The sequence below is a fragment of the Camelina sativa genome, chromosome 6 (assembly GCF_030686135.1).
Source record: "Camelina sativa cultivar CO46 ecotype springtype chromosome 6, ASM3068613v1".
Lineage (NCBI taxonomy): Eukaryota > Viridiplantae > Streptophyta > Magnoliopsida > Brassicales > Brassicaceae > Camelina > Camelina sativa.
In genome coordinates, this window is record NC_141885.1 from 12,709,494 (window position 1) to 12,728,715 (window position 19,222).

The 19,222-nt window shown below is 36.8% G+C and overlaps 2 protein-coding genes and 1 pseudogene across 5 annotated transcripts; 2 read left to right on the forward strand and 1 right to left on the reverse strand.

Annotated features, from left to right (window-relative positions):
* Positions 1-112: 112 nt before the first annotated feature.
* Positions 113-3,442, reverse strand: LOC104790713 (histone deacetylase 9). 4 transcript variants are annotated; one of them, XR_015558959.1, is made up of 14 exons: positions 3,166-3,416; positions 2,484-2,596; positions 2,272-2,389; positions 2,120-2,194; positions 1,814-2,033; positions 1,661-1,724; positions 1,484-1,569; positions 1,283-1,391; positions 1,128-1,177; positions 952-1,042; positions 806-876; positions 613-711; positions 445-511; positions 113-354 (listed from the first exon to the last, which is right to left on the reverse strand). XR_015558959.1 is itself a non-coding variant. In XM_010516490.3 (14 exons), exons 1-14 carry the CDS (start codon positions 3,200-3,202, stop codon positions 281-283), a joined length of 1,281 nt encoding a protein of 426 aa, XP_010514792.1. In that variant the 5' UTR covers positions 3,203-3,442; the 3' UTR covers positions 113-280. The 4 variants fall into 4 exon arrangements, 1 of the variants encoding a protein (XP_010514792.1); XR_015558960.1 differs by having other exon boundaries at positions 1,266-1,391; XR_015558958.1 differs by having other exon boundaries at positions 1,266-1,391; positions 1,484-1,576.
* Positions 3,443-4,873: 1,431 nt separating this feature from the next.
* On the forward strand, positions 4,874-6,310 carry LOC147942500 (uncharacterized; annotated as a pseudogene).
* A 7,418-nt stretch (positions 6,311-13,728) lies between these two features.
* LOC147942501 (uncharacterized) lies at positions 13,729-14,996 on the forward strand. Its single transcript, XM_087456088.1, has 4 exons — positions 13,729-14,079; positions 14,197-14,353; positions 14,446-14,682; positions 14,842-14,996. Exons 1-4 carry the CDS (start codon positions 13,729-13,731, stop codon positions 14,994-14,996), a joined length of 900 nt encoding a protein of 299 aa, XP_087312214.1.
* The last annotated feature ends 4,226 nt before the right edge of the window (positions 14,997-19,222 follow it).

A 19,222-nucleotide genomic window follows, 5' to 3' on the forward strand; every position in this document is an offset into this window, starting at 1 on the left:
CGTAATTCCATAATGCTCTGCAATTTTTATTTTGTTATGACCCAACTGAAGTATACAAAACTTGGCCAAAAAAAGTTATAGGCTAACTATAACAGAACAGTGACGAAAAAAATGAAAAAGAAAGCTTCATCATATACACAAGACAAAAAGATGGAATCAATCATCAATCGTCTCTGGTAGTCATATATAGCCGTTAAAAATATTGATAGCATTACACAATTCTCATAACCAAACAAAAAAATACAAACTTTTGATTGTCTTCTGTTCGTAGAAATCCATGTTACGAAGCATCGTGATCGTTGTCACCATCGAAATATTCATCGTCTCTTTGGATCTGCTTATCCCGCGAACGCTCTGAAACAGTCAAACCGTTTACAATACAACATTACTCGCTGAGAAAACGAATGGACTAAGGTAGATTTCAAGGTGGTTTAGAATACTTACGATCCACGCGTACATCCGGGTTTTGTTCATCTTCATCGAAGTCTGGTATGTAGAAATCAGGTGGTACCTAAGAAAGTCAAGTCAAAAACTGATCAGTGTTAGATAACACAAATAAAACAAACAAGATTGATCAAATCATCAATTGTGCTATGATGATCTGAGTTTTACCTCCTGCATCTGCACGCTTGGAGCATGTTGAATGTATCGTAAATTTTCCAAAATCTGCACTTTGATCGAACTGATGTACGATTTGGTATTTAGATTCTCCTGTTACAGTTTCAAAACACAAATGATTCTCAATCTCTCTTTAGTTTTTGTTAGAGGAATGAGGAACTATATGGTACATAAGAGAGGTCCTTACAATGTGACCACCAGGTATCTTCAAAGAAAAATCCGGCGCAAAATACTTGATGTAGTCGTTTTCAGGAATCTCTGCAAAAACAATGAATCTGTGAGCTCCGAAGTAAGTTCCGAAACATGAATCACTCTCTAACAAACATTACTAACCATTAGGAAGTTCTGTGTCCAAAAGAATGCCAGTCTCAACAGTCCAACACCGAGCTACATTCTCCTTTGTGTATCCTCCACCTCCTGTAACCTAATTAAACAATCAGAAAAGAAACTGACTTCATCGTCACGGAACAGTAAGAACGTACTAGATATAAGTCAAGAAAAATAGATACCAGTAAGGGAAGATTGAACTTCTTCACGAATTTAACACATTCAGCATGTCCTGCACAAGGGGAAGCCATTTCAGAATAAACAAGTCACATAGAAACTAGCAAAAGAGAGATTGAAAGAGAGAAAGAGATTTCGATTACAAGAAGAAAAAAAGCACCATCAATAGAGAGATTAAAGCATCCTAGTCGATCCCTGGCTAGTGAATCTGCCCCGCATTGAAGCACAATTGCACCCGGTTGATATATCTCAACAACCTTGGATATTATCTAAAAGAAGGGAAAGGTTTACCGATCGAGATCAAAACACGAGAAACGTTTGAAAATAATTGAAATTTGAGTGGTTTGGTTCAAGAACTTACTGTCCTGAAGAGACGGTTGAAACTACTGTCATCGATACCATCCTTCAGTGGCACATTGATGGCGTAAAATTTCCCTTCTCTTTCTCCTATTTCCTTTTTAAAGAAAAAGTATGTCACAGTGACAATTCATCCAAACACATAGAAACAGTCCTCACAGAATCGGTACACGAATATTACCTTAACATCGCCGGTCCCAGGAAAGAACTTATCACCAAACTTATGAAAGCTAACAGTCATCACTCTGTCATAACAAGAAATCAAAGATATTGGTAATCAGTTTCTATCGTAACAACTTAAGACTAACTCTAAGACTAATCAAAGTGTACAAACCTGTCAGTGAAGTAAAAAGCTTCTTCAACTCCATCACCGTGATGAACATCTATATCTATGTATAGCACACGGGGATGGTGTTTCAACAACTCAAGAATTCCTAGTACGAGATCGTTGATGTAACAAAACCCTGATGCATCACATTTTTTGGCATGGTGCAACCCGCCCGCCCAATTTATAGCAATGTCACAGAGTTTGTTGTTTAATCTGCGTGCAGCATCTAATTTACAAAACTTACAGTTAAAAATGCTCTGAAGTGACAACCAAACATGAATACCAACATATACTAAATGTAATAGGATTTACCTATTGTTCCTCCTGCGTAAATTTGACAAAATTCAAACAAATCCTCAAAGACAGGACAATCCTCTCCCAGATTATCTGCATCAAAGTAACTTAATTTCAGCTAAATATGTTTGATTTGGAAAATAAGAAAACAATTGATGAAGACAACTTACATCTAGCCATTTCATTGGGAAACAAGTTCTGATTTTCTGGATTAATTCGTTGCAAAAACTCCACATAGTCAGGAGAATGGAACTGAGCCATTTCAATAGGATATGCCTTGTGTGGACGCTGAAACAGTAGAGAACGAATATAGACTTTAAAATTTAGTAGAGATGAATGGAAGAGGAACAAGAAACATGAAAGATGAGCAAGAGACACTAACATAAACTTCCATCTTGCTATGGAGGCCATATGCAAGGATAAGATGATGAGTCATACAAAGCCTGTGAGGTTTCATTGGGTGATTTGGACCAAAATAGACACTCCCCACGTCCCCTGAACCACATTAAAAAAAACCCATCAGCATATCATCACAAAACCTGTATAAACTACCACAAAGGCTCCCATAAGCAACAAGAAAATATAAACTGAACTCCATTATATGCAATGATGAATACAGCTCTAACTTGACAAAAAATTCTAGGGTTCATATCTTCAGCAAAGAGATAACAGAGACTAGGTCAAAACAATCACATACTAAGAATACTCTTCCTAACTAGAAGGCTGGATTCTGGCTTAAGCTAAAACTAGAGCTAAGGAATCGAATAAAATCAGAAACTTCACCTAAAACCCTTTGTTCTTTTCATCAAAAACCCTACTCAAAAACTAAATCGAGCTGGAGTATATCCAAATTAATCGTAACCCTTTACTTATTCTAGAATTTAGATGCGAAAGATTCAACCTTTCGATGCATCTATTGAGCAATAAAGACAACAAGAGTAGCGCGGTTCAAGTGGATGAAATTGCTCAAGAATTACGAAGTGAAACTAAAGAATAAAGAGTTTTTGGAGTTTTTTTTTTCTCTTAAAGAAAATAAAAAGAAAAGGGGAGAGAGATGAATATACCATCATAAAAGTAGGAGATTTTGTCCTTGGAGCGCATCTCTTAAAGAAGACAAGTCACAGAGATCGTGCGATATCAATCTGAGAGGAGGATTACTAGACAGAGAAATTTCGAGAGCTGCGTTGGCTTCAGTAGAGATGAGACGAATTCTCCATTACTAAAGCCGCAGAGATTTCACGAGTTTTCCGGCAGAACAGAGAAGAGAAGACAAGAGAGGAGTAACGAAGCGAATAGAAGAAGAGAGAGAAGAGATAGTCCAAAGCGAGACGATGCCGTTTAGTGTTATGATGACATGGCAGATGACGTCATTCAAAGTGTATTGATGTAAAAGCTGTTTTTGACTCAATAAAACCAGACCGGTAACTTTCCATCATTTGAACCGAATCGAATTAAACAGCATAAAAACCAAACCAAACCAAATCAAATAGTAAGTTACAAGTTCTTTAACCGGCTGGATTCTGGCTTAAGCTATAATTACCTAGCTTGTCTCTATAATCGTAGGCTACTTTGTCATGGCTTCCACTATCTTGATTCTCGTATGACATTCCCAGTTGCTTAACATCATTGTAGTTGTAACATTCCTCACTTACGTCGTCTCTATGACCATAATCACTCTTGTACGCAAAATTTTATTAATTTGAATATCTACCATCGGAATATCTCATATTTGCATGAACTTTAGCATGACCACCGTTTCGTAGTTGCAAGCGCTCATCATCAAAGTAGACTTGATTTTAGTCATCAAAAATACATCTCCTACACCGAAGAGCTACCTCATCTTGCTTGCGAGCTGATGCATCATCCCAATCCCATATGGATCAATTTCATTATCTCTTAGGAGTTTCTAGCTTTCATAATGCAAATAGGTTTACTCTCCCTCATTCAAGGATTAGTACTCCTCTACATTATAAAGCTCTAGCACCTCCTCGGTCTACCACAACCTATGATTTGGTGACGTCAATGCTATAGTCATAGTCCTTGTTGGTATTTTGTGTAATGCTGATAAACATCCTTGCTTTTATTATCCAAATATGCTTCATTTCTATCACTGAAGTTTAACCTTCTAAGCTCTAGTGCATTGACATCTCCATGCATGGTCTACAATAATATATGAAGCGCGATAATGCAGATATGCATCCCCCTTCTAGAATCCATGTATGCTTCTTTTCCATCATCAAAGAATACCTACTAAGTTCAAGAGCTCTGGCATCTTCCCGGTCTAAAAAAATGTTGGATTTATTGAGATTGAGATTCATCATGCCATAAAAGTAAGAGTTTGTTTCACGATTCTTTTAAGAGTTGTTGGCTTTTGCACTACAAGAAATTTGTCTTCCTGGTAATTTCCGACGGACGTATTGACGGAAATTTGTCAGTCGGAAATTACCGACGGATTTCCGACAGTTATCTGACGCCGAATGATTTCGTCGGTTTTTCGTCGGTAAGTTACCGACAGACTTTATCCGTCGGAAAACCGTTATATTTTCCGACGGATATAGTCTGTCAGTAATATCCGTTGGAAAATATGTCCGTTTTACATTTTTCGAATTACTGACGGATTTCCGACGACCCAAAGTATCCATTCTTATAGCCGTTTTATGACCGTTGCAGTTTCAAAATTTACCGACGGATTACCGACGGAAACCATTTTATATAAACAAATCGCTTTGTCTCATGTTCTCACTCATTTTTTCAGAAAAAAAAGTACGTAAAATGTCTTCTTCTTCTTATTTTCAATCGTGGATGGACGGACCGATGCTCGATCCAGAATCAAATTTATTGAATGATGAGTATGCTCGTGGTGTTGGTGAATTTATGGAATTGGCTTGTCAACAACCGATCGCTCTAAAAACCCGTAAGTTGAAATGTCCATGTTCGATTTGTCAGAATTCTCACAATATTAGGATTGATTTAGTATGGGGTCATTTTTATTCCAATGGTTTTATGCCGGGTTACAAGATTTAGTTTCTCCATGGTGAAAGACCAGAGTACAATAGTTCTAGCGAACCATATATTGTTGATAGAGTAGAGGAACCTAGAACAGAAGTAGATTATGGTGTGGGTTCTCTTGAGATGGTGAATGATGCATATAGGGAAAATATGCAATCGATGGGTCAAAATGTTTATAGTTTAGAGGAGCCTAATGCAGAGGCACACAAGTTTTTTTCTATGTTGGACGCAGCTAAGCAGCCGTTATACGGAGGTTGTAGGGACGGTCATTCCGCTTTGTCATCTGCAAGCAGATTGATGACCATAAAGACGAACTATAATTTGGCTGAGGAATGTGTGGATGCAATAACTGATTTTGTGAAAGACATTTTGCCGGAAGATAGTCATTTTCCAGGTACATATTACGAGATTCAGAAATTGGTCGCCGGTCTTGGTTTGCCTTATCAAATGATAGATGTATGCGAAGATAATTGCATGATCTATTGGAGAGAAGACGAAGATAGGAAAAGGTGTCGATTTTGTCAAAAACCAAGATATCAGGATAGAATCGGTAGGGTTCCAGTTCCATATAAGAGGATTGGGATGAAGAGCCATGATTGTCATGTTGTGATGCAGCGACTTCTTCCATTTGCATTTGATCATCTTTTACCCGACAATGTCCACCAAGCAATTGCAGGTACATTTCTAAATATTGCAATTTTTTATTTATTATATACTTTTTTATTTATATATACAACCTCAACATTAAAAATTTAACTTATAGGTGTAGGTGCATTTTTTGGGATTTATGCTCGAGAACACTTACTTTTGACGGTATTCGTAATTTGGAAGAAAACATACCAATGACGTAGATTGGTGAAATATGATCCGTTCATCCTTGCGTCACAGGCAGACCAAATAAGTATTACATTATCCGTTTATTGAATAATTATTTAATACATTTAGTTAACATAATTATTAACATAACATTATTTGTAACAGGTTTGCTACATTCGCTATCCTCGCGTTTCTAATGCTCCCGATACTTGGGTAACAGTTACGCAAATAAACCCAAGAGGAAGAATATACGGAGTTGCCGATCATTATCCTTTGCAACCTAGCGGAATTGGCTACATGGCCCCAGTTGAGCATTCTTTTGATGTTGACCTCGTGGTTGACTTCACCCAATTCACAGATGACAGAGTCGACTCTGAATCATAAGATGAAATTGGAGAATTTGACGAAGATGATTCAGACTCAGCTTCTACCGATTACTCTTCTGATTCAGAATAGATTTTTTAATTATTAACAATTGTAACTTTGAAGTACATGCGTAATAAAAATAAATATTTGCTTTCAAATTTTTTAGTAAAATAAATAAATGTAATTAACTTAATAATTAAAAAAATCAATTAAAAATAAATGGTCAATTCCGTCGGTAATTCGGTCGGTAAAACAAATCCGTCGGTAATCCGTCAGAAATTACCGACGAGTTACCGATGGAGATCTAACTTTCGTCGTGTTAGTAAAATTTTGGTCGGTTTTCCTTGTGCTGTCAGTAATCCGTCGGTTTTTACCGACGGATACTGACAGATTTCCGATGGAGTTTTGTAAAACCTCTAATTTTTGTTCTATAACGCACATATTTAATAAGAGATGTATAAAGTATGAAGTTTCAATGACCTTATAATCTTCTTTTAAACTAAAATCTTCAAAATTTGTGTATTTAAAAAAATGAATATGTTGTTTGCCTAAAGTACTAATAGAATGATATTATATCTTATGGGTAAATGTTTTTAAATTATCAATTTTTTTTTATTTTTCATAATTTACTCATATTTGTCAAGAAAAAATATAAACTACATAATATAAGCATATTTGTCAAGAAAAATAATAAGATTAAGGGTTTTAATATCTAATGCGTCGGTAAATAGTCAGAACACCATCGGAAAAGTATTATGTCGGTAATCCGTCCGGTTTTTCTGACGGATTACCGACGGATTGCGAAATTTCACCCCGGGAACGAAATACAATTAAATTTTCGGTATCGCGGGGAATTAAAATTTTTATTGAATTCCGACGGATGTTCCGTCGGTAACATCGATAAAACCTAAGTCATTTCATCTTCTTTCTCGCACTCGTCGACATAACGCCAACTTCTCAAATCCTCTCTCTCGCTCTCGCAACCAAAATTCCGGCAACGAATCGGCTTCCAATCTGGCGACTTCCGGCGTCCAAACCAGCTGCTATTCTGGCGGCTTTCTTCCCTCATCCGGCGGCTTTCTTCCCTCCGGCGGATTTCTCTACTTCGGCGGATTTCTCTACTCTGGCGGCTGTCTCTACTCCGGCGGATCTACTCCGGCGGATCTACTCCGGCGGATCTACTCCGGCGGATCTACTCCGGCGGCTCTCTTTAAAGAATGGCGTAAGTTCTCTCATTTTTTGTCATATTTCCTTAATTTTTGTTAGTTTTTTAGGATTATGGTATATTTATTAGATTTTATGAAGATTTGGCTTTAGATTAATTTGAAGATTTAGAGTGTTAGATTTGTTAGAGTGTGATTTGTTAGACTGTGATTTGATGAATGATGAATTGGATTTCGTTTTTGTTTTTGTTAGGGTGTTAGATTTTGTTTTTTTTTGATGATTTGGTTTTTGTTTAATTGTTTTATCTTCTTTTTTTTTCTAGAAATTTTTTTTTTTGGTTGGAAGTTTAGTTATTTGTTATTATTGTAAAATATGTGTTAATGTTATAAATTATGTGTTAATTTAGTTTTTGAAGAAAAAAACTAAAAATGATTTTGGAATAAAACTAATACTGTTATTTTTGGAAAAAACTAATTTTTGTGTTTTTGGTAAAACAATCATTTATGTTCTTTAATTAAACTAAAACTCTGGATTTATATTTCTTAATTATCAAACTCTAATCGTTTTTCAGCTTAAAATTTACCATCTTTTTGTGCCTCTGTTGTTTTTTTTCCCCTATATTCATATAGGATCTAAATTTGTTTTTTTTTCCCAAAGAAACTATGGTTCTTATGTTGCAAACACATGTGGGAACCACGCTGCTGGAGAAGCTAGTGGTTCCCATTCACGTCATAGCCCTGTTCCAGATTCACAAGCTTCACAACATGCTCCCATGGAGATGACCATTGAAGATTTTGTTTCTCACCCTGGATGAGAACTTATCCCCCGCTTAGATCCTTATGGCGCTCCAAATACCATATGGTTTTGTGATTCGCATAATGGGATCACAAAATCTCTTTTGCGTATGATGTATGGAATCCTCAAAACACCATACGCAAAGTTTTCAGTGATGCCTTCGTCAGAACAAGAAATGTGGATTAAGCAATTTGCGGTACAGTTTTCAACTTTATTACTTTAATTTTATAACATCGTTTTATAATATTTTTCTCATAATGCATTATCTTTCTATTTTTTTTAGCAAGATTTCACTTGGCATCCGGATATCACCAACAACGTTCCAAAAGAGTTTAAGAAGGCGACTGCTAGACAATATTCTAAGATGTTGAATGAGTGGAAGCAAAAGTGGAAGAAAGGAAAGGTGCCAAAAAGGTTGAGCGATGATCTCTTCCAAGGTTTGATTCAATATTGGGGTGAAGTAAATACAGTTTCACTTTCCTCAAAATATTCTCAGAATAGAAGGAGCGACCGTGGCGGGTTGGGCATGGCAACCCACAACAATGGTCCAGTTAGCGCCTATACCCGACAACGCCAACTTGTAAGTTTTAAGATTTCGTATAATTGTTATTTTTTATCATTAATAAGACAATCTTTATATAATTAAAATACTTCTTTTAGACTATTAGGGATGGTGTGGTACTAGACCATATTACTTTGATGGAGGATATGCATACCAACAAAAAGACCAAACAAATACAAGATGGTAAAGCTAAGCTGGTTGTTGAGAGTTCGAGGAGGCGGCAAGAGGAGATAATCAGTTCCCAACAATCTTCTGAAGGATCGGAGTCTACTGTAGAACTTGGAAGAGAGAAATTAAACGAGATTTTTTATGAGGTAATATTTGTTTTTTTTAAAAATTTGATTTTACTTTGTTTTGTTTTAAAATGTTTGAATAATTTTTAAAATGAATGTGTAGAAAACTGAAAAAAACAAGGGACGGATTTTTGGACTTGGAAATCTCTCCCAACAAAGCCCGTTATCTCAATCAACGGGTTACTCATTTGCTCCCACACAAGAGTTCCAACAAGCTCTGCAAGAGAAGGATGCTCGGATTGCAGCATTGGAAAAGGAAATGGAAGAACAAAAAGCGGAGAACAAAAGAAGGGAAGAGGAGAACAAGAAGAGGGATGAGGATCTAGCAGCGTTCATGAGCGAGATGCGGGCAAGACATTCTGCCTTTTAGATTTCTGAATTCTAGCTTTGTTTTGTAAAATATTTATGTTTTCGGTTTTTAGAACATTTTCCATGTTTGTACGAAATAATATTTCCCTAAAATTTTTAAATATTATTATATAAGCATTTCTATTTTAACAAAAAATTTAGTATTAAAATTTGAATAATTATGCAATTTAAAAAAAATACAAAAAATACATCAGTCGGTAATCAGTCGGAAATGACGGACTTTTTCGAAGAAATCGGTCGGTAATCTGTCGGAAACTACGGATTTTTTCGAAACATTCCGTCAGTATTCTGTCGGAAATGACGGAGTTTTTCGAAAATCAATCGTGAAACCGTCGGTAGTTCCGTCGGTATTCGTGCTGTCGGAAGCCCGTCGGTAAATATTCCGTCGGAAACCCATCGGTATAATGCTGTCGGAAAGTATAATGCTGTCGGAAACCCGTCGGTACAAAATCCATCGGAAATCCGTCGGTAAGATATCCATCGGAAATCCGTTGGTATTTACCGACGGTTTACCGACTCAACATGTTTGTCGGTTATCCGTCGGTCTTTGTCTTGTCGGAAATCAGTCGGTAGTTTCCGACAGATTTCCGACGGATTATTTTTTCCGACGCTCTAGAACCGACGGACATTTACATCTGTAATTCGTCGGTAATCGTCGTTTCCGACGGAAAACTGACGGATATGCCTGTCGGTTTTATGCTGTTTTCTTGTAGTGTTCACATCGAAATATGCTTTGTTTCTATCATTTAGGAAGACTCCTCTCCTTAGACGGCTAGACCTTTGGCAAAATCTTCATTCTCTACCAAAATATGTCACAAACCGTAAGATATATAAAAAGTTTTTTCATAATGTTGTAAGGGTTGTGCCTTATATACGGTTAACCTAGGTACGTAAACAGAAATAACCTACATAGGAGAGCCCTGACTCATAATACCCCCCCCCCTTCCCCTTAAGGTGGAGTATGAAATTCCCAAATATCCAACTTGAGCTTAAAACTATCAAACTCTTTCGGACCAAGAGCTTTTGTAAGGATATTGGCCAGCTGAACTTTAATTTAGTCAAAACATATTGAGGAGCACTAAGGCCATCCTTAAAGGGGGAACAGATGGAGTGTTCTAAGCCCAAAATAATTAATAAAAAAATGAATAGTGGGCTTAGATCAATTTTTTTGGTCTTGAGATAGAACTGTTCTAGAGCCCAGTTCTCCTTTCTTTCCTCTATTCTGATTGGTCGAGACATTTTGTAGACGAAGAAAAATGTTCATTTGTCTCATCCTGCTGCGAAATCGAGTCTAGGGTTTGTGTTTTTCTCCAAAACGGCGAAAGCCGCGTTCTCTCCATATTCACCGCCGAAGGTTTGTTTTCCGGCAATTGAAATCCCAAAATCGAGAGCTCTTCCATCTAGCAGTCGATCTTTACATAGCTTCTCTGACTTACACGATTCAATTCCCTTCTTTTTTCGATTGATCTGTCCGGCGATTTGAAGGTGAAGTCGACATCTTCTTGACCGGCCATATAGAGAAGGTAGTTCTGTCGTTTTCTCTTTCACTCTTTGTTTCTTGGATGTTTCATCGATTTAGGGTTAATCTCAAATCTGTTAATTAGGTTTGCCCGGTTTAGAATAGGATTTGTCTCATGTGTCATAGGGTTTGTTTCATCTGTCATAGGGTTTGTTTCATCTTATTTTGATTAATCAATATACGATTTTAGTGAACTTATCTATGATTGAATTTCGAGAGTTGTATTTTGAATTTGGAATCAACAATAACCCTCATGTTTTAAAATTGAATTTTCTTTGTTTCGGAGGCTTGTAGGTGAGGTTAACTAGCGCAAGTTGAATCGGATCCTTCAAGAACCCTGCGGTTGCTCGAAAGTAAAAGGTAAGTCCCATGTGTGGTTTCTTGATTTGAGTTGTGATATTAGTGTTTATTCAATGATTATATTTGATTGTAGTTAATAGTGGTTTGTTAATTGTTAATTGTGATTGTAGTGGCTTGTTATTTGTGGTTTGATTGTGTAATGAGGGAAATTGTTTTGTGGTGTCGGATGTTAGACATTGTTGTTGTCAATTAAGTGTCTCTTTGTTTTGGTTTGTATGTCTCACCATCTAACCTTTTATCATTTGGTTTGTTTGTATGTCTCTTAGATTTGGCTAGTCTTTGTAACTTATGAATGCTTTAACAAATATAGTTGAGTAGTTACCAAATCTATGAATGATTTACTTTGAAAAAATAGTAAATGACTTTTATTTACTACTGATTTGACATAAGTAGGTTGTTGTTATTTACAATTAAAACTCCCTAACAACACCTAACTTTTGATTTAATGATGGCTTCTTAAGTTCTCTATCTTACGTCCAACCGCTTTGTTTCTTAATTCCATCTTGTTTCCTTCTTAAGTGATCTATACTACATCCGAATCTTCTATCAATCTCTCACGCTGTTTTACTTCTCTTCTATCATCCTTCTTGTTGGCTTCTTTCTTCCAATCTATCATAACTTTTACTTCTCTTCTATCATCCACCTTCGAACAATATCTTTTCTTTGTTTAATTCTGATTGCTATGGAATCAAACAATACTCCTAACAATCAGTCTCAACCCTACTTTAGCCTTCTTAACTTCCCATATGACAGCTTTGCTCCCAATGTAAACATTGGTTCCTCTCAAATTCCTTCTTTTAGTTCACAACCAAGTTCACAGCCGAGTTCACAGCCGAGTCCACCTCCTAGTCAAACAGAAGAGACAGCCGAACAGCGAAGGGAGAGAAGGCTATGGTCCACCCAAGATGACTTAGTCCTAATAAGCGGCTGGTTAAACACATCGAAGGATGCAGTAGTTGGGAATGGGCAAAAGGCAGGGTCCTTTTGGATCCGTATAGGAGACTATTACGAAACAAGTAGTCATGTCCGTGATGGTGCTCAGCCTAGGCGCCCTGACCATTGTAGACAAAGGTGGCAAAAAATCAGTAGGGAAGTGAGCAGGTTCTGTGGAGCTTTTGCAGAGGCAGAGAGTGAGAGAGCTAGTGGGATGAACGATCTAGATGTTTTACAAAATGCTCACCAAATCTACACTAACCTGTACAAGAAGAAGTTCGGTATGGAGTATGCTTGGAATGTTCTACGCTATGAACAGAAATGGACAAGTCTCGAGGCTATGAACCCCACTCCAAAGACAACCAGTTCTAACAAGAGAAAAGCTGATGAAGCTGCACCATCTACGGGTTCTGTCGTTGGTGAGCACGAGAGCAGACCTGCGGGAATCAAGGCAAAGAGTAAGGAACAAAGGCAAAGAGAAGGCTGCACCATCTGCGGAGTTTAGTCACATGTGGGAGATAAAACAGAAGGATTTAGAGGGCATGAAACAACTCCAGAAGATGTCCATTCTTGACACTCTCATTTCCAAGAATGAAACCCTAGACGAAGATGAAAAAGCATTGAAGAAGAAGCTAATGGCGGAACTGTTTTAACTATGTTTTTTTTAGCTATGTATGCGGATGTTTGTCCATCTTGTTTGTTGTCTAAGCGAATCTCGGATGTTTGAATCAATGTTAATATGATATATGTTATATGCTATATGTGAATCGGTGAATCCATATCAATGTTAATATGCTATATGTGAATCCATGTTTTATATATGTTTTTCATGAACTTATATATGTGTTTCGGTTTCAGGTTTAAGAAGTCATGGACCGTGAATATGACTATGGTATAAACAGCCCATTAGACTATAGTACGCAGTCAGAAGAGGAGGCTGAGACCTGTTACTATCCTCCGGAACCATCTCAACTGAACCAGCTCAACGAACAAGTGATCCAGCTCAACGATCAAGTGATCCAGCTCAAGGTACTTGTGATCCAGCTCAAAGATCAAGTGATCCAGCTCAAGGACCGAGTGATCCAGCTGACTGACCAAGTGAACCAGCTCAAGTAATGATCAACCCGTGATGTTGTTGTTTGCTTTCGGATGTTGTTTACCAAACCCGTGATGTGTGGTGGTTGTTTTGTGAACCCGTGATGTGTGGTGGTTATTTTGTGATGTTGTTTACCAAACCCGTGATGTTTGTGAACCTGTGATGTCGCTATGTACTCGTGAATGAACCCGTGATGTTTGCTATGTCTTTGCCTTCTTTGGACTTTAGTTTGATCACTTCCACCAACACAAACATCGTCAAGCTTTGTTATTTCCTTCTATAACCAAAATTAAATATTTCAGTCCTTCTCATCCTCTCAAATACTTCTTTCTCTTCTTATTTGCTATGGCATCTTCTTCAAACAAATTTCACTATCATTATGATCCAAATAATGATAGTATGAACAAATTTTTTCAAGAGCAATTTAGTAATCAATTTGAAGCTGCTGTTCATGAAATTCTGGAGGAACCATCTCCACGTATTTATATCGATAGACAACGGGAAGAAGGCCACGAACGTTTGTGGAACGATTATTTTACTGATAATCCGACTTACACGACGAGGCAATTTTGCCGACGGTTTCGCATGAACAAGTCATTGTTCTTGCGTATTGTGAATCGTCTCAGTGAAGAAGTTCCATATTTAAACCAAAAAAGGATGCAACCTTCCGGAATGGTTTCTCACCGCTACAACAATGTACTGCAGCAATTCGACTACTAGCATATGGGATTGGGGCGGACTCGGTTGACGAATATTTACGTATCTCTGAAACGACTTCTCGTAAATGTTTGGAACATTTTGTCGTTGGAATAGTTGACTTGTTTGGCACTGAATACCTACGCCGACCCACACAAGCGGATCTTCAAAGGCTACTCTTTTACGGAGAACTGCGGGGTTTTCCCGGGATGGTTGGAAGCATCGACTGTATGCATTGGAAGTGGAAAAATTGCCCAACAGCCTGGAAAGGAATGTATTCACGAGGCACCAGTAAACCAACAATTGTTTTGGAGGCGGTAGCTTCACAAGATCTCTGGATATGGCACGCATTTTTTGGAGCTTCAGGTACTTGTAACGATTTAAATGTTCTCGATCAATCACCAGTATTTAATGACCTTATTTACGGTCGAGCTCCTGAAGTTACGTACTATGTCAACGGAAATGAGTATAACTTGGCTTACTATTTGACGGATGGTATTTACCCGGAATGGGCGACATTTGTTAAATCCATCCCACAACCACAACATCCGAAACATCGTTTGTTTGCAGAAAAACAAGAAGGTGCACGAAAAGATGTTGAGCGTGCATTTGGAGTCCTGCAATCTAGATTCGCCATGATTAAAAATCCATCTCTTTTATGGTCAAAGGGTAAGATTGCATATATTATGAGAGCATGTCTCATACTCCATAATATGATTGTCGAAGATGAACGAGATTCATACACGCTCTATGACGAACAAGAATTCCAACAAGAAGATGGAATCGGAATTACTCCAGATATTTCGTTTTCAGTAAATATGCCTTCAAATCTTCAGGGTTTAGGTGATGGTCATACTATAATTCGTGATAGACAAGCACATCAGAAATTAACGGAGGATTTGATAGAGCATATATGAAATAAATTTGGAAATTAAACTATTTATTCATTAAATAAGATGTTTATCTGCTATAATTAATTAAGTAATATGTTTGTTTCTTTTTTTACATTTTATTTACAAGTTTATAAGTAAGCAATTTAAATGTTATTTTATAAGTTTTCATAATTTGTAAAATGTTTATAAATATTATATTATTAAATCTTATGATCTTAAACATGTTCTCCCAATAACTAGCTTTTTAACAACAGATCTTAACTACTGATCTTACATAATTCCACTATATCTTTATTCTAAGAACACCATAATTAGTTCTCCCATTTTTTTTACCTATGATCTTAACAACTGATCTAGCATTATTTTCACTATATATTTAATCTAAGAACACATAAAATAGTTTCCCCTTTAATGATGCCCTAACACCAATCACAATCTCATCACGAATGAAATGACAATCCTAGTCAATATGTTTGGTCCTCTCATAGAACATCGAGTTCTTACTCAGAGGAATAACAGACTGATTATTGCAATGAAGTGGCACATGAGCTGAACAATCATCACCCATTGAAGTGATCAATTTCCGCAACCATAAAATCTCACAAATTGTCTCAGCCATGGTGCGATACTCAGCCCCAGGCGAAGAGCGAGAGAGCACATCTTGCTTACATGTTTTCCAAGAAACCGGAGAATCGCCAAGTTGAACAAACCGAGCAGTCTATGAGCGACGTGTCAAAGGGTAACCTAATTAGTCAGAGTCACACCAAGCCGTTAGTCAAAGTTTAGAAGCAAATTGAAGAAGAATACCTTGACCGGGGTTACTATTGAGATAACAAACAACACGACGGGCAGCCTCCAAATGTTCCAAATTTGGAGCGTGCATAAACTGAGATAATATATAAATAGCATACGAGAGTGTAACACCGAGATAGATAAGGCGACCAGCCAATAAACGATAACAAAAAGGATCACGTAGCGGCTCACCTTTAGCCTTAGCCACTTGATGATTTTGTTCAGTCGGATGAGAAACTGGTTGCGCCCCAAGCAAAACCGTATCTGAAATTATAGGAAATGTATACTTCCGCTGATAAAGATATAGTAGAATTCCAAGCAACTTCAATGTCCAAAAAATACTTAGAGATACAAAGATCCTTCATATGAAAACAAGAGCTCAAATACTACTTAAAATCATTAATGACCTTATTAGAGTTCCTTGTAACCATAAGATCATCAACTTAGACAAGGACATGTATATGTCTCTCCGCATCAGCATAAATGAATAAGGATTAGTCTTGGAAACTTTTTTGGAAACCATACTCTCTAAGAGCTTTGGAGAGCTTAGAAAACCAACAACGGGAGCTTGTTTAAGCCCGTAAAGAGATTTTTGTAGGCGGCAAATCTGTGATTTATCATGGTACAAAAACCTGGAGGAAAACGGATGAATACTTCTTTTCTAGGTCATCATGTAAGATAACGTTGTGGACATCCATTTGGTGTACTTCCCTATCGCGAGCCACTACAACTTTCAAGAAAAAACACACAATATTCATCTTACAAACTGGTGCAAATTCGTGCAATCAAGACCCTCTAGTTTGGTTGTTACCAAGAACAACTAACCTAGCCTTGTATTTCTCAAGAGTGCCATCATATTTGTATTTCAAAGTAAATACTCATATACAGCCAAGAGCTTTCTTACCCGGAGGTAACTTATCAGTCGTCCAAGTTCCTTGCTCTTGTGAGCCGTTATTTTGCCACGAACAGATTTTTGCCAATTTTCATCTTCAATAGCCTTGGCATATAGTTTAGGAATCACACCGGACATGATTGCGGCTAGAAAAGCTAGATGGTGATCTGAAAATTGTGAAAAATCAACATATGAATCGATAGGATACCAACAAGAGTCAACAAATTCACTATCGGAGCCCTCATGATTCGTATTTGTCACATATCCATGAAGACGTGTAGACTGAAATTTTTGGCGCCTTTCTCCATAGACTTGTCAGAATCATTAGTAGAAAACTCTAATACAACAGAAGACTCAGCCAAAAAATCAATAGGTACCTGCTCCAAAAATGTAGAACAGGATAAAGACGTACTCTCCGGTGACAACGTCCGAGAATCCACATGAGGAGTCATTGTAGAAGGAGTGATTGGTATCGTAGGTGAAACCAGAGATTCACTAGCAAGAGGATTCCAGGCGGTTCCAAATTACTAGGTGGAACAAATTCCAAGTCAAGAAAATCATCATCATCAATGATAGGAGTGATGTCACTGTATTTTACCGTATTTTAGGTCTTGTTTTGTTCATGTTTTGCATCATATAGAAGTGATTCCTTAGGTTTATGGTCATTTCTGTCCAAATATGCACTTAGGATGTTTAGAAGCATGCATTGCATACATTTATGCATTTGGAGTATTATTAGGTGTTATGGAGCTTTAAAAAGCTAAGGAAGGACATGGTGTTATTTTTGGAGCTAAATAAGAGGATTGGAAGTATTTGGAAGAGAAAGGAAGACACTCGACCATACCACTCGACCATGCACATGGTCGAGCACACGGTCGGAATCATAACTAGCTCCTCAAAGATCGATTCGAAGGAAGATTTTCAGTTGTGATTCAGCTTCAGAATCCTTCATAAAAGTTATAGGAAATCGAGTTACCTTTCCAACGCCGGTGGTTTCAGGTCAATCAGAGGTGTAGTGTAAGAGTTGTCCCGATTTTACAGAACATATATCATCTCAGATCGAAGACTGGAGCAACTTGACGGACCAACCACTCTACCATGCACTCGACCGAGCACATGGTCGAGCAGTTCCAGCCGACTTAGTGTTTTGTCTTCTAGCATAATCAGAGCTTCCTTCACTCACTCTATATACCCCTTGTACCATGTCAGAAAAATATCTTTTTAGGAGTGAGAGAGAGTGAGCAAACCTAGTTTTTTTTTCTCTTTTGGGGTTTATTTACTTTATTGCATCATTATCCACTTTTTCTTATCATTTTCCTAGATGTTCAGAGTTTGTAACTTTCAGAACTTTTAATCTGTTACGAATCTGAGTTTGCTTCTTTGTTTTAAGTTGTAGATCTCTCTCTTAGATTTCTGATCATGTCTGTTTTATCATTTTCTGGGTTTGAGTTCTTCATCATAATTTTTAAATATAATTTTTAATTGGTAAAGAGTTATGTTTGTCTAGATTGTTTAAGCTTGACTGATTATGTCACAAGTTTTACATAATCAGGTTGATCAGCAACAATAGAAGACAACATTTTTAGAAATTTGCCTGCTCTGGAAGCGGTTACTAAGTTAATTTTTAGGACTTTATTGTGTTTTAGAGTTTTTCTTTTTAAAGAAAAAAATGTGATTCTATGAGATTTTATTAGTAAACTTTGGATGATTTTTTTGCGGCAAATCAAAATATATTGATATAAAAAAAAGTTTGCATGGTACAAAAACATCTCAAAAGTAAACTTTCGATGATTTTCAAATACTTTACAACACAAAATAACATAGGATTTAAAAATATATATTTAAATCATTAATTTAAGGGAATTTTGCATCCACACCCACTTTCTCCAAAAGTATTAACACTCACACCCACTTTCTACTACTCATATACTTTTCTCAAGTTTAATTACATATTACCCTTCACTCATCTCTCTCACAATTTATTCAACCAAACAATACATCTTCTTCTTCCTTGTTTTGCTTTTGCTCCTCCATTGAAAGAGAAAAGCTTATTTATGTTTCTCTCTTTTTCTCTCTCACATTCCTTTTCTAAAGTTTTCAAAAACCATTCCAACAATGGTGGAAATCTAGAGAAGGTGAAATCTTTAGATCTTTTTCCTTATCACTTTAGATTATATGAAATTCGATCAGGGTTTTCTTGGTTTTATTGTGATTTTGTGATTTCACTGATTAATTGTGGTCTTGTGAACTTTTTAATATTGAATTTGTTTCAGTTCGATCTGGGAAAAAGTTTGAGTTTTTTTATTCATTACTTATATTGTATCCACAAATAGTTATCCATTTGGATAAGTTTGACAAATACTGTATTCCCGAATATTGTATCCAGAAATAGTTATCCATGTGGATAAATATCTTATCCACAAATTGCACTATAACCCCATATGTTTCCATATGGACACGTTGTCATAGTCATCTGAATTGATGTGTATTACTTCTACTTCTATTCTGTATGAATAAACACAAATAATTATCTATTAACAATATTGCAATTGACTATCCACTTATC